Below are 15,335 nucleotides of genomic sequence, written 5' to 3'. Positions count from 1 at the left end.
TGTTTAATAGTTGCTCATTACTAATTGTAGTCCTAGAAACTTAAGTTATTTTTCCACAATTCCATTTGTTTGAGATAGAATTTTGACTACTTCAATCAGGCTTTCTGGGGGGGGGGGGCATACCAGCAGACTGATAGAATAAGAAGATGCAGTGATCTGTGCCTTAAAATATTTTTAAAAATCAAATTAAATTGATACAGCTGGAGCAATGTTCTGTAAACACCAATTTTTCCATTAATTATGAGGGCTGCTCTGCCTTCAGTTTTGCCTTCAGTTTTGCCTTCAGTTTTGCCTTCAGTTTTGCCTTCAGTTTTGCCTTCAGTTTTGCCTTCAGTTTTGCCTTCAGTTTTGCCTTCAGTTTTGCCTTCAGTTTTGCCTTCAGTTTTGCCTTCAGTTTTGCCTTCAGTTTTGCCTTCAGTTTTGCCTTCAGTTTTGCCTTCAGTTTTGCCTTCAGTTTTGCCTTCAGTTTTATTGAGTTGGCCCATGACGTCAGAGACAGATGGTGGTGGAGGCTGAACCTTCCCACCAGTATCCCATTCTGTGTTGTTGCCGTGTGAGAATGGCAGCAGAGAGCAGTCTGACATAATGGCATCTGACATGGAAGAAGTGTGTGTGAAGCAAAGGTGTGTCACTGAATTCCTCTCTGTGGCAACCCACTGACATTTATTGATGCTTGCTGAATGTTTATGGAGACCAAACAGTGTTGGGTGGTGCACTTGAGCAATGGTGACAGCAGCAGTTGGTCATCTCTGCAGGTACAGATTTTTATGAGCACAGCATGCAGGCTCTTGTTCATCACTGGCATAACTAATGGTGGTGACTGTGTTGAAAAACAGTGGCTTGTGGCTGAGAAGTTGGTCCATCACGTAGTGCTATTATGCTCTTTTTAATTGTTGTAGTTTCCGTGGAAATAAATAGGAGGCATTACTTTTGGAGCAACATTTGGTCCATTGTGGGAGAACTTAATCAAGATAGGATTGCTTCTCTCCTTTATTTGGGGAGTGCCACATTCTAAAAGGGCATCCTCCTTCACTCCTGTATGATGTTGTGTCTGTCTGCAAAGAAGAAATGTGTGATTCTGTGATGGTGTGGATGATGCTGCGGGTTCGTAGTGATTAAAGCAAGACAAGCTCTGCCATTTTCTTTGATAGAAAATGCTGAAAAAACTGAACAGAATATGCAGTGAGGATAGAGAGTTATGTGAGTACCTGTTTGGTCCTTCATGCTTTATGCGACTTTGTACTGCTCTTTGATTAAAAAGCCAGTTGTATTTATCTTGAAGTCTGTTTCTGATCAAAATCTGTAGCTATTTTGCTGTGTGAACTGGTAACAAAAATATTAGGAATAAATGATACAAAAAGCCAACTGTGGGGTAACTGTCAGTCGAATTAAAATATATTTGCTTTTAATAAGGGAGTGATTTAAAATTAAATAGGATTCAATTTATAGAGGAAGAACACCTCATATAAACTATTTATGGAGTATCGTGAGTCATCATTGAAACACTGGAAAAATAAGGCTACAACTGTTTGGAAAAAGCAAGCGACAACTTCTGGAAGAATAAAAATGATGCTTCTTAGCCAGTACCATCCTTAGCTTACTTCTCTGTTAGAAATAACATCCATTCTTAGTCACGGTGTCAGTTGTTATCAATTATATTTCTTTTTAATCTCCATTGCACGTAACACATGTAACAATGTTTTAAGTAATGATTGTTTGAGATAATGGAAATTTCTGCTTTTTTTTGTTCCTATGTATATTGTCTGCTTGTCTTGTCTGTGTTGTTCCTGTATTAATATCATTGACAATAGCAGCCAAAATGAGCTAATTATTTGTTATTTTCAGAACCTTACATTTCTTCCAGTGTAATTCCATCAGTTCAATACTCCGGATACTTTGGGGCTTCTGTAAACTAATTGGTTTGCAAGTTGTTGCTTCTGTTCATTTTTTCCCTTGGCTGCAGGTGTTTGTTTTCTCCTGTTCTCTTTTTGTTTGTTTGGTAAGTGTGAAAGTTATTCCCTGTCAGAATTCAGAACTTTATATATTGACTCCATGGCAGGTGATAGTTTAAATTGTGTATGATTTTGTGGGGCTTTTTTCCCAATTTTTCTGTATGTAGATATTGTTTATTAATTTGAGAAGACAGTAGGAAGGCATCAGACTTTCCTTTATTCCAGTTTGAACTTGTTTTTAACTGCAGTGTAGATTATATTGCAGAGAGGTGACAGTGATGCCTAGAAATTTGTATCTTGTAGATGAATGTTTCAGTCTGGGGGTCTGGACCTTTAGTTTTTTTCCCATCTATATCTGCTGTTTTCTTTGTATGCTTATGAGGCAAAGAAGACTCATTTTTGCAGCCTTAAGGTACAAAGATCTGCCTTTCGTGTGGGTGTGTTTTCTGAATCTCTCACATTTCATGATCCAAAGATACTGCTTTTTAAATATATTTTCTTAAATGATATAAACATATTCTGTCTTGAAATACAGTTTACATTAGTTTAAAATCTAAAATTTATCTTATCTTCTTTTTCTTATCTTCTTTTTCCTAACAACACTACTCATCTTCCTAAATTGTGACTGTTTTTCTGTGAAAATTTTGATACTGATGAAACACTGGCATTAATTTTCACTGTATTTTTATGGTAATATCCATAAGGTGTATATCTTTGGTGGTCAGCAGCAACTCTGTTACATGCTGTGGGAAAGCACAAGCTTCTGTCGGTGTATATCAGTAACAGTAAACTCGGGAACAAATTTAAATGCCCTGTTCGTGCCACAGGTTTTCACTATTTCATTGTTTGAAATTCAGACACGTCAAAATATCTCTAGATTGCTTAGCTATTTTGTTTTCATTTAAATGAATTTCAGAAAGTGTCTGTGGTATTCTCAGAGCAGTGAAGGGTACATTGCTTGTATTAGCTAACAGTATGAAAAGAATTGACTCTCATACCTGTAACGAAAGTCAGCACTATCATACAGGCAGAGAAAAAGTTACAGATTTATGTGGAACACTGATGTTGAATTTCTTTTATCTTTGAGTGATAACCAGACAATCTTTATGGTTTTTTAAAGAAAAAAAAATCACATTATTTTTATGAAGATAACGTCGTCTGTGGCTGGGTTATAAGAATCTGTTTGAGTAGACTTTATGGTCAGGAAAAGCATATTATCCTTTAAAATTCAAGACATCTCTTGTGTCTCAGAGTAGCAATGCTGGCTTAAATAAAATGTGAAGTATGGTTCGAATTTCAAAATCAGATTTTTGCACTAATAAATGTATAGGAATATTCCCATTTCTTTCAGTGCCTTGTGCCACTTTGTTGGACCTCTTTTTGTAACGTGCTGCTCAAATTGTGGGCAGCAGAGAAAAGCATTAAACATGTGCATTGCACTAAGGAAAGTAAATATGTTTGAGCTGGGTTTGGGATTACTTGTTTTATTTTATTTTTTAGAAATTTTAGATGCACAATTGCTTAAACCACGTTGGTCCATGGCAATAATGCAAAAAATGTAATGATTTAGAAAGCAGTTCAAATATTGGTGGCTTTATCCATTATTACTTATTCAGCTTATATACAGCATCAGTTATTACTTATTCAGCTAATATACAACTTCTTCTGGTTTAGACAGAAATACCGTGTAACTCAGTGCTTGAAAGCTAAACCAATTCTAATTTCTTGCAGAAATAAGGATTTGAAATGGCTGCAGACCAAAAAATTAAAAAGATATTTGTATGTTTTTATAGAAAACATTACTTTGTCAATATTTCAGTATTTAGCTCTACTTGGCAATGCTAATATATTATACATGCCACGGAAGTCTGTGTTAGCAGCTCACAGTGTTTCTTTTAATTTTTTTCATTTAAATTTAGGATTCACTTGATCAAAGACAAAGATGGCATAGATGATTATTTGGCGAAGAATATCAAAGGGTTGTCAAAACAAGAAGCTGCGGCGTAAGTTGGCTTTTTCAAGGCATTTTAACATCCATAAGTTTATTGTTTCCTTTGTTTCTAGTCGTCATAATCATATAAATTTAAAGTTCCCTAGGCCCTACCCTTTTTAGTGAAACTTGGCATTTAAAAATTGAAGCTGATATTAAATAGTGATGGATCGTTTCTCCTGATCTTAAACGTATCAAAGCATTTAACTCCTTGGCTTTATTAATTTGTGTATTTACCAAGGTATTACATCATGTTTGCAACATTATAGTTAAGATTGTGTCAGTAATTATATTTGAAATTTTGCTCTTTCACTCTCCCCCCCTTTATTTTTTTCTTGAACCTGTGTGAAATATTTCCTCTGGGGTGCAAGCTTAGTATATATACGTATATGTTCTTGTAATTTTGAATTATTATTTAGTCACGCTCAACTGCTGACTTCTACGGTGTAGCATTTGAAACACCATTAGATATTTAAAAACCCAGTGAATGAAAAATATCTCGATAACTTTTGATTTCTTACAGCTGAGGTATTTATATTTAGACATTACGAGAGACTACTCACTGAATTATTTTTCTGGAGACTTAGAACATATCTAGGGTTCAGCACCATCAAAATTAATGAAAGAATTCTTACAAATCTGAATTGCTAGTTGCTTAAGTGAGATGATTTATTTATTTCAATATTTAAATAATAAAAAGATGCATATATAAGGGCTCTAGGCACCTTAACAATTAATATTGCAAGATCACGCTAGCAGCATGGAAAAAAAAAACATTCTATTAACCAGATTGGAATTTGACCAACCAGGCAAATTGTTTCTCTTTTTTCTAGCCTACGAATGAACATGCAAAACTTCTGTAAGACACTTTCAAATGAAAATCTAGAAAATTACCAGGTTTAAGTTTAGGGGCAATAACTTTAGCGGCATCCTAAACCCCTATCGTGTAATACTCAGCCAGTGGACTTGCTTTCTTTTTCTACAACACCCCTGGGTCACCTTCATTTTTTTATGATAACATAATCCAGCTAGTAAGTATTCTGACTGACAGTGTAAAAAATGCCATTTATCTGGTCAGGTGATGTAGGAGAACAATCTTTTTAAAGCAAACTCAAGCCTCACTTCTTTTATTTGCATTAGGATCAGGTTGAAAGATGATAAACATGAAGTTGGTTCAGTGATGGGTCTGTGCAGGACCTTATTAGCAGGTCATCATCTGAAAGACTGCAAAGTTGAGATTTTTCCTTCCTCTCTCTTAAAGAGATGCTGTCACAGTCTGTGAGATCCAGCAGTGTGGCAGTGACAGGAAAATTATTTAGAAGCATATTTATGGAGAAAAGGACCATGTTAGTGCTCTGAGTGCTTGTGGCTGATATGGAACAGTTACTGATGCTTTAGGAAGGAAGTCCTTTGGGCTTCAAAGTGCATGTTACAGCGCTGATTTGATCACATCAGCCTTTTACTGGTGCTAAAATTACAACTTTAAAAACCTATTATATTTGTCTTTTCACACACAAACTCTGAAGGAGTTTGTAGAAAAGGGAAACAGCAATGAGAATTTTAACATCTGTTCTGCATTACCTAGGCAAAGAGGTCTGCCTTTATAAGTTTCCTCAGCATTTTATAATGTGCTGTTTTTCAATGTTAGAAAAGCCTCTCAAAGATTAAAGCTGAAATATCATATGTATTCTGCTTTATTCATAGGCAGATTTTATAGGTGTACCTTTTTTGAAAATATTTGTATTCATACTCTATATTTTTAGCTAATCTGAGAATTTCAGGTTTTTAAACTGTAGTTACAAAATTTCTGTGGTATATAATTCTTGAGTAATGTCCATAAACACAGTACAATCAGGTAAGTTAACAACCTAGCAGCTATACAGTTACATTACTACTGGGATAATGTAACTGTAAGAACAGCAAGTGCATCAAACTTAATTTTAAGCAAATTTGAAAGAAAAGCCATGCCATATCTATAAGTGATGTTACTGAAATCAATGCTAGGCTTTGTATGCCTCAGCAGACAAGACATTTTTTATTTTAAAAGTGTGAGAAATGGCTTATAGTATGTTGTGTGATATCAAAATGTTTCTTTCATTCCAAAAGTAAAGCACCAATTCTGTAAGGACAGGATAGCTTTCTCTTACTGGCTGAATATCCATGTATTTGTTGAGATACTTAAAATCTATTTCCTAAATAAATCTTGTTTAAATTTTGAATTATGAATAACAAAGATGGTTTTCTTATTTCTGTTTGGTTTTTTTGGCTTAGTTTGTTTTCTCCAGAAGAATTAACACTGGAAGTGTTTCAAAATCAGAGCAGAAAGCCCCCAGTTTTAGCCAGTGCAATGGTGTCATGTAATTGGATCAACAAAATACCAAGATTTTAAAATGAAATTTACTTTTTTTGAACTAAAACAAATATTTTTACAATGATTTGCAGCTGTGCTAGCAGCAGTTATGCACATGTAGATACTGATACTGTGTTTTTAAATATGTATTCATTCGTGCAGGCTGATCAATGGATTCTCAAATCACACATTTTGAGTCTGGCATTCTCTCTACTGACAATTACTAGGGTACAAGGATGGGAATCATCTTTGCAATTTGTAGCTGATAGCAATCAGCCAGTGTACTACTAATAACACTCCTACCAAGATTACTTTCTTTACTGTAGCTTTTCAGAGGATGATATTTACAGGTAATCTGTTGTTCCTATGTAATTTAATTATTGTTTACTAATGATTAATTAAATTAGCCTCCATATTGCTAGTTATTATTTGACAAAACATTATTTCAGTGACTATCCTGCTTAATATTAAACATCCTTTTTTTTTTTTTCACTGACTATTAGATGAAATTTATCACCTCTTAAATACACGAGTTTAAGGATAGTGTCACATTTATGAGAAGCAATATTCTTCAAAATTATTTCCTAAAATTGTATCCTACACATTATTCTTTTAAAATAAGACAACCTGCTTTCTATGTAGCTGAAGAGAAAAAAAAGGGTGCAGTCTTTTTTCTGTTGTACATTTTTCTGTATACTCTGCTCCACAGTTGGCAAGTAAGAAAAATTCCTGAAATCTGCTATTGTTATAATTTACTTTTTTTTTTTTTTTGTAAAAATGCAGAGATTTTTATAAATAATTTTTAGTCCCACAGTGATGTGATAGACAGTGCTAAAGGAAAGCAGTTCTTTATTTATATCCAAACACAATATAGATTTTTTTTTCCTTAATTTTGTTTTGTTTCCTTCTCTAAGACAGTAACCTGAAATCATAGCATGGTGTGAGAAGACAGAAATAGAAGGGAAGGAGCAAGGGGGAGAGAAGGAAGGTTCCCATTAAAGCAGAATGTGACTGATTTCTTGCCACAGGATTTTTGTGAGATTACGAGGTTGGCTGACCACTGGCCTTTATGGTGCTTCCCCTGATACTTTTCCTTGTCTCAAATCACCAAATCATTAATGGCTCAAAATTAGATTGCAGTAAAAATTAAAATTTGTCCTTATGACTGAAAAGTTCATAACGAACTATGAAGTAAGTCATTTTCCATCACAAGATTGATTCCAGGACTGAATGTTCAAATGAAGTTGGAGCCTAGAATGGTCCAGAATTTGATAACGTCATTGCTGTTTCCTAATCTTTTTTGTCAGGGCCAGAAAGATCAAGTAACAGCTCTCTCCTTTTCATACAAATGAAACCATCCGGAGAAAACTGTTTTAACAAAAAAAAAAAAAAAGAGTTGAAGACTAGAAAGAGATACTCTTAAATCTTTCTGATGAGAGAAATAGCTTTGCTTAGTAGTAACAAAAAATGTCACATTACTGATTTCACTAGGTATATTTCTGTGAATCAGCTGATGGGATTAGACTTCTCATGTCCTCACTTGAGACTCACTGGTAGTTAGAAGACAGCTAAATTATACAGAGAAGGTACTGAGTAGCTTAATTGAGCAAAAATTGTAGTATTTATTTTCTGTCTTGTGAGTGGTTGAGCTTACCGTGATAAATCTTCAGTGAAGACGTGCTCTGATATGACTTACTCAGAGGGGAGATAGGATTATCATGTATACATTGGGTCAGGTGTTTTTGAGATATAGTGAATTGTTAAGCTAGGAATTCACCAAAGACTGGCCCGTTTAAAGATGAACTGGAACAACGGAAGGAAAAGGCATTCATTTTCTGATAAGCTGTTGCCAGCGCAATTGCGAGCCAGCCAATTCAGTAGTTGGGAAGAGCACTGCAGATTGTATACAGATGAATATCTCATTCCTCATAGATTTCTGCAAGATTTTCCCTATGAAAGTGAGAGCATTTTCATATTCGGCACCTTTTGTATCAAGAGCAGGACACTCAGAATCCTCCAAGTTCATGGATTTCTTCCTAAGAAGCAGAGATTCACAGAGTTAAAAGTAAAAGACAGTACTTTGCTTCTCTTTTTCTAATGAGATGTGACAGTGGAATTTTCCACAAGGCTGTATGGGTCCTTAAAACTTTGGAATTATTCCTCAGCAATTTCATATTTTATCAGAAAGATCTGTGATAATTTCAAAGGAGAAGAGTAGTAAACATTCCTCTTAAATTATGGGATTTGTTATTTTTCCAATCAGATGATTTCTATCTCCTGCATTGGGCTTCAAGGAGTGAGGTACTATTAGTCAGACTTTTTTACTGTTTTTTTTTTTTGGTTGGTTGGTTGGTTTTTTTACTTCTTACAGCCACTATCGCGAAGTGGTGTTTCTTGAGGAGGACAGCTTCTCAGTTTAAGAAACCTGAAATATATATTTATATATATACTTTTTTTTTCCTGTAGGAATGATGAATAGTGAATATAGTAACTCTTTTCTTCTACAAACCTTTGTCCTCCTCTGCAAAGAAGTGCAAAGGGGATCTCACATAAATTTAATTCAACTGACTAGGTTAATCACCCCATATAATCAGTGGAAATAAGTAAGAATAAATCATTTACTTAGTTGAACCCCATCTTTGAGTCTTCAGACAACTGCTCTAGAATAAAGTGAATTCTACTTTTGAAGTATCCGTTTCTCTCCACTGCCTATATAGTGAGCTCTGGCTGACCAGCTCAGTTGCAGATGCATACATTTTATCAACTGAACCCCACACTAAAGGATGATTGCATTTTGAAAACTGTAAAATAGATCAGAAAGAAGAAGACTTGGGAATGTGCATTCATTAATTTCTGAGGCAGTGATTCGACAAGAAGTTGACAAGTTCTAAACAAAAGTGACCTGGCATCCATCTTAAAACTTAAATTAGTGCCACATAGTGTAACATTATTCTATTTTTCATTGAGGGAATTAGAAGGGAAAAAATATTAACTATCCTTTCCCTGTCCCAAGTTCCTGCTGTTGTCAGTATCAGTCTCAGCTAGGCTGAGTGAAGAAAGATGTGATTATTTTCAAGTGTTCAAAGTAAATATGAGGAAATAAAAGATTTCTTTCCTATGTCCCTACCAGTTGGTCTGTGGATATTTAGCCCCATCTATCCACAATACTAAAGAGGATGGAACTTTATCACCTGATTAGAGGCCAGAATGATTCAGAGTCTGCTAAGAGAGGAGTTGCTGTGGGCTGTTGGGGACGAGAAGGCCTAGTTTGAAGATTATTTTGTTATTTTCATCATAATCTACTCAGCTCCTCTGTCAGACTGGGCTTGTCCTGATCTTGACCGCTGTACTGAATTTTAGCTTTGCATCTGTATTTGTCTTTATTCCATTTTGTGTACGTGTTAATGAACCAGTTCTTTAAGGAAAATTAATACGCATAACTGATTGGGTCTTCACTTAATCCAAATTTTTTTAGTTGCTGTCACTTTCATGAAAGTCATTGTAGTTCACCCATTTTATCTTTTCCTAAACAAATAGATTTGGGACTCTTTTTCATCTTGTTGTATTGTGATGTTCTTTTTTTAATATTAAAAAAAAACAAAACCAACCTGAGATATTTACAGGGGCTTCCAGACAGGGGCACACATAATTTAGGTTTGGCAATTTTGTTATGGATCCCCCTGAAAAACACGATGAGGAATAAAGATCTCAGTGGATAGGGACAATGCTAAGAATAAGGGCTAGTGAAAATATTTTGTTAGTGGGAGGCTAAGCCAAGGAGGGAGGAGAGGCACATTTTATTACTAAAAAGCCTGCAAAGGGAGATTTTATACACAGATCAGCTAACATAGCCTCAGATTCTGCTTTCTCCTTTTATTTCAGTCCTAAGTTGTACAATATTTGGCTATCGTGATGCACACATTGGATTCTTTCTGTGTACAATGCTATGAATATGGAGGGAGAGCTCCAAGCAGCTAAAAAAGCAGCAAAAAGCACCTTTCATATTCAGAACCTAGGAAGTTTTCACTGTTCTCGCTGGTATCAATCTTTGGATGGACCCCACCTTTTGAACTTCTTTGGTCATATTAGTCAGGATGAGAACTGATCAAATGTTGTGTCAACTCATTTACATTTTACAAGAGTAATTCTTCACTTTTAAACACTTAAAAACTGTGGGAAAATATAAATCAAAACCACAGACGTAGCTTTTCACAGTAAAAGAAATTTTAAATTAAGGCTCTCTGCCCCAAACTCCCTGCTGAAATGCTGCTTGTGGAAAGGGAGATGGCACAAGTTACTTACTGAGCTAGATGATAAATTTTAAATTTCTTTGCCATTGCTTTCACAATATTATTTAAATATGTATTTTTTTTTCTATCTGAATAATTTCTAACAATCTTACTTGTCATGACCAGGATTCAGTGTTTATTGAACAACTTTCAAAAAGAGATTTTAGTACTTAGAGACACATTCTTTTGGTCAGATGAATGATCTCTCTGAATTTCAGGCCTGATAAACATGATTTAGTGTAATTAGGTACCGATCTACAGAACAGTGTGGAAAGTGAATGGTTTGCCTTTCGTAAAGAAACTTCTTTGTACATTTGTGTAATGTGAAAGATTTTTCTTGAAAAGGTTAAAAAAAAGTTCTAATCAACTTCTGTACATTATGTAGAACTTCATTTTCTAAACTCTGCAAAAGAAAGTTTCATATTTAATGGGAAATCATGAATTATTCCATTTATTATCTACTTCCTCCTTTCAAAGACATGATCTGGATAAAAGGCGGGGTGAATAATTTCAAAAAATACAATACATTTTTAATGGGAAGGTGCAAACTACAGATTCTCATGACTATTAGCAAGTATAGAGGAAACAGAATTTTACTTGCAAAAACTCATCAAACTCTTGCAAAGATAAAATACATGACATACTTTAATAAAGAAGAACACAGTGAGCTGAAGTATTTCTTTTTTATGTAACTTGTTGTTTTTACTAAGTTTGGTCTCACGGTTTTCTGGTGCTTTCATTTCTCCATAGTTCAACAATATTTAGTAGTGAAGGTAGTGTACAAACTATACACAACTGATGTCTATTTTTAAAGCATTCCACAAAGGTGGAAAGGCATCTCTAACATACAAAGAATTTGAAATAATGAAAGTCAGTCTCATTTGCCTTGGTGCAGAGATGACTTCCTAATAATTCTCTCAGTGAATCGTTCTGAATTTCTAAAATCCTTCATTTTCTTTCCCTCTTTCTTCATCTTTATTTATTTGTCTTTAGATTACCAAGTATGTTCTGATGGATGCTTGAGTGGGTTATCGTAAGCAAATGCAAAAATGCTCTGGGAATTGTTGATAGCAGTAGTATGATAATAAATGAGTAGCCTTGTATACCACTTTATGATAATTCAGTGCATCCGCTCTAGCAAGAAAATAGTTATCATTATCTCTTTCTAAGGTAATTTTACACACTACGAAAGAAATCTGCAGAAGTTCCTGGCTTTCTGTCCCTTAGATCATCTCTGGAATAAAAGGGAAAGTTAAGAAATACTTCACTTTGATAAATAACAGTCCATAAAATATGGTTGGAATTACTTTTTGTTAACAAACATAATTAATTTAGAAAGATAAGCAGAGAGATTAATGAGTATAATGTGCTTTTTTTTAATTACGTTTTAAATGAAAGCTAATGATTACAGGTGTGTATGCTGTTGTATGAAAAATATTTTGATGAGGGTGATGCTTTATTTCTTTTAGTTGCTTTCACTGCATTTATGTTTAGGAACACGATGTCCCAAAATTTCAGGGCTAAATTTGTATTTCCATTTTCTGTGCTAATTAGAATTCTTAATTATTACAGTACTTACATTCATTTTAAAATACTTCTTCTGTGTCATCCTTTGATGTTTATAATTGATTAATTTTTCATTTTGTGTAGTATTAAAGTGGCAGCGTAGCTTTGAACAAAAGGAAGCGAGTCCAATCTGTGTTCTTTGCAGGATCTTACTGACAGGTTATGCATCCACTTTTGATTGCATGACTTAGTTTAAAGTGTAGTTTGACAGCAGTCAGACTGTGAGCCAACAGATGAAAAATACTGCACTACATGTGCTGAAAGTTATTACGCTTATATGTATATAAGGTACAGAGTGGCTATGTACTTTATTTTTTTTATACACTTCATTTTCTGCTTTCCATTAACAGTTGTGAATACATACCTCCATAAACCTTATCCTGTTGAAAAAACATTTATATACTGGAATTTTTGCATAAGTCAGTTCCAAGAAAATAGTCTCTATCCTGGTATGCATAATTTGTCATGGTATGTTTCTTATTTACTCATCAGAGTAGGGACCTCTGCTTATAACACTTGTTTAATTTGTTGCTTTTAATTGTAGGACATCAGCTATTTTGTCTTCATAGTTTGGGAATTAAAAACGTGCACCTGACCCCAATATCATGTATTTCTCAGATTTAATAATCAAAAATGCTCATGTTACTCTCTATTACTACTTAACAGCATTTATCGTACTTTCATATTTTTCTTAAATGAGATTACCATATTTCATTAAAAGTATTTAAGCAGGCAGTCCTTAAACTAGGATTAAAGAGGATTGTGCCCTGTTTCAGTTAAACAGCTCTGTATCGTTAGCAGTGTGTGGGGAAAGTTTGTTAAGCACTGAGGGCTTGGCTCACAAAAAAAAAAAACAAGTTAATGAAATGTCTTTGAATACAGTTTCTAAACGTTACAATCATTGGTGTAGTAATTATTTGAAACTGTTAATGCTTTTCAGTTTTACATACTCTCATTGTTTAATCTATCCCATTTTCTGCTTTAGAAAATGAAATTGTTACAGTATACTTGTACTGTACTCAGCATCTGACATGAACCTACAGTACTTGTTAAATCCTAGCAAATTTAAAGAAACAAACCTTGTTTAAAAAAAAGTAGACTCATAGAATTGCTCAGGTTGGAAAAGACCTTAAAGATTATCAAGACCAATCACAACCTGACCGTGCTACCCTAACTCTAACAACCCTCCGCTATGTCATGTCCCTGAGCACCACATCCAAACAGTTTTTAAACACATCCAGGGATGGTGACCCAACCGTAGCCTTCTGTATCCATTTTGCATGTCTCCCATTGACCACTCCAGGCGGGAGGCCTGGAGATGTAAGCTCATGGTAACAAATTCTGTTGTGACATGACATGTTGAGTGTTCTGATTATTACCAGCACCTGTCTCGTGGCCTCTTAATTTCTGTCTCCTTTTCTCTCTGTGAAGGGCAGAATGCCATAGGACTAGCAGTTAAGGGATGGCACTCCCAGTCTCCAAGCATTACTTAAGAGTCCTGTAACAGTACGGTACCAGCAGATGCCTGAGATTGCAGCAGCAGTGTTGTTTCATCAGCTCCAGTGAACATGGGCGTTTCTGATTTTTGCATAAGCAAGTACAGATTAAAGTAAGGCTTCTGTGCTCAAATCAGTTTCCTCAGGGTGGCTTCAGATAGTTTTAGAATAGCAACAACAAAAATAAAAGAAGTCCATAAAAGAAAATTATCTAAGTAGCTATAAAATACTGCATCACAGTAACTGCACGTATGCCAAATGTAAAGTACCCAACCAGATCGCTAAGCGGACCTCACGTCACTGTGTGACCCGACCTGCATAAATAAACATCTGATAGCACCAACGGAGACCAGCGTGTGGGCAGGTGAGCAGTGGGTTCCCAGCATCGTCTGTGTGTTAAGTATCATCTGTCGATCGAAATGGATTCAGGAAAAAAAGAAATGTGTGTGATTTAGATGAGAAACAGAACCATTGCTCTCAGCTTTAAACATAAAGTCGCTGCTCCGGCTGCTCGCGGGGCGGCTCTTCCCTTTGTTCTGCGGCCGTGCCTCGTCGCTTTGACAGCGGCGTGATTAACGCGTCGTGACTGCAGTTTTCCACATTTCCAGTAGATGCCCCCAGAGACCATTAAACCTCTTGAACGTCTCCGCTTCAGCCAAATAAAAGGGCAGTCGTCTTTCATTTTCCTTCTCCGAGTAACATAATTGTTCGAAAGAAGCCTAAAATCGGGTGGGTGCGATAAAGTAAACTTCTCTATTTCTTAATATATCGTAATTAGTGTAAAAAATAGAAAACCAAAAGGTTTAGCGTAACCTGGTTTATTAATGCAGAGCAAACGTAAAGCTAACAGCTGGACTTTATAAAATAAATCATGGACATCTAATTAGGTATCTTTTTTATATTGATATCAAGAATAAAGTTATCTGCAGCAATGTATCTCACTTCACGTGCTGTGTGATATTATAGGGAAAGATATGAAAAGCATGTTGATTATTGACAATGCAGGGTTTATTTCAAGGTACCACGAAAAGTTCTTCTTGACCTTTGCTTCTGTCACCTGCACCACTCTGGCTAAAAGCGCTGCTTTCTGGAGAGGATTTTTGTCTGGAATCACTGAGAGAACTGAAACAAATTCAGAATTGGTTACTGTGCCAAACTCTCATTTAGGAGGTTTCACCCGTAACATTCATCCCCATATCATTCATTTCTGCCCTTTCTCTATACTTTCTGTATTATCAGTCACATCTTATGTCCTAAACTTCTTAAAGGAAACAAATCTAGTATTTTGCTTTTTGGATATCAGGAAACACTCCTTTACTGAAAGGGTTGTTAAGCACCGGAATGGGCTCCCCAGGGAGGTGGTTGAGTCACCATCCCTGGATGTGTTTAAAAACTGTTTGGATGTGGTGCTCAGGGACAAGATTTAGTGCTGGGTTATTAGAGGTGGCATGGTCAGGTTGTTATTGGACTTGATAATCTTTAAGGTCTTTTCCAACCTGAGCAATTCTATGATTCTGTAACTTTGGGAGACAGCTTACATCGTTGTGCCTCCAAAATCTGGGTGGTTATAAAGTAGTAGATAGTCTCATTGCTTGTATGTTGCTAATCCAGTCCTCATTATCTAAGAATAAATGCATTCCATACATTTGGCATCTTAACTACTATCTGAATCTCTTTATTAATTGGCACGGG

General features: G+C 35.4%; 1 protein-coding gene across 14 annotated transcripts in view; it reads left to right on the top strand.

Moving 5' to 3' along the window:
* The window catches only part of TTC29 (tetratricopeptide repeat domain 29), a 365,054-nt gene that overhangs the window by 247,538 nt on the left and 102,181 nt on the right, over positions 1–15,335 (top strand). For 13 of the 14 annotated variants that reach the window (XM_048942642.1, XM_048942641.1, XM_048942640.1 and 10 more), the window contains one exon: positions 3,872–3,955. The exons of the other annotated variant lie outside the window; for it this stretch is intronic. In XM_048942642.1, coding sequence (XP_048798599.1) covers positions 3,872–3,955 — 84 coding nt within the window. The remainder of the gene's footprint in view (positions 1–3,871; positions 3,956–15,335) is intronic. 14 annotated transcript variants of the gene reach the window in all.

This window comes from Lagopus muta, chromosome 4, assembly GCF_023343835.1.
Source record: "Lagopus muta isolate bLagMut1 chromosome 4, bLagMut1 primary, whole genome shotgun sequence".
NCBI lineage: Eukaryota > Metazoa > Chordata > Aves > Galliformes > Phasianidae > Lagopus > Lagopus muta.
The sequence above is the reverse complement of the archived record's forward strand: the minus strand, read 5'-3'. Positions and strand labels throughout refer to the sequence as shown.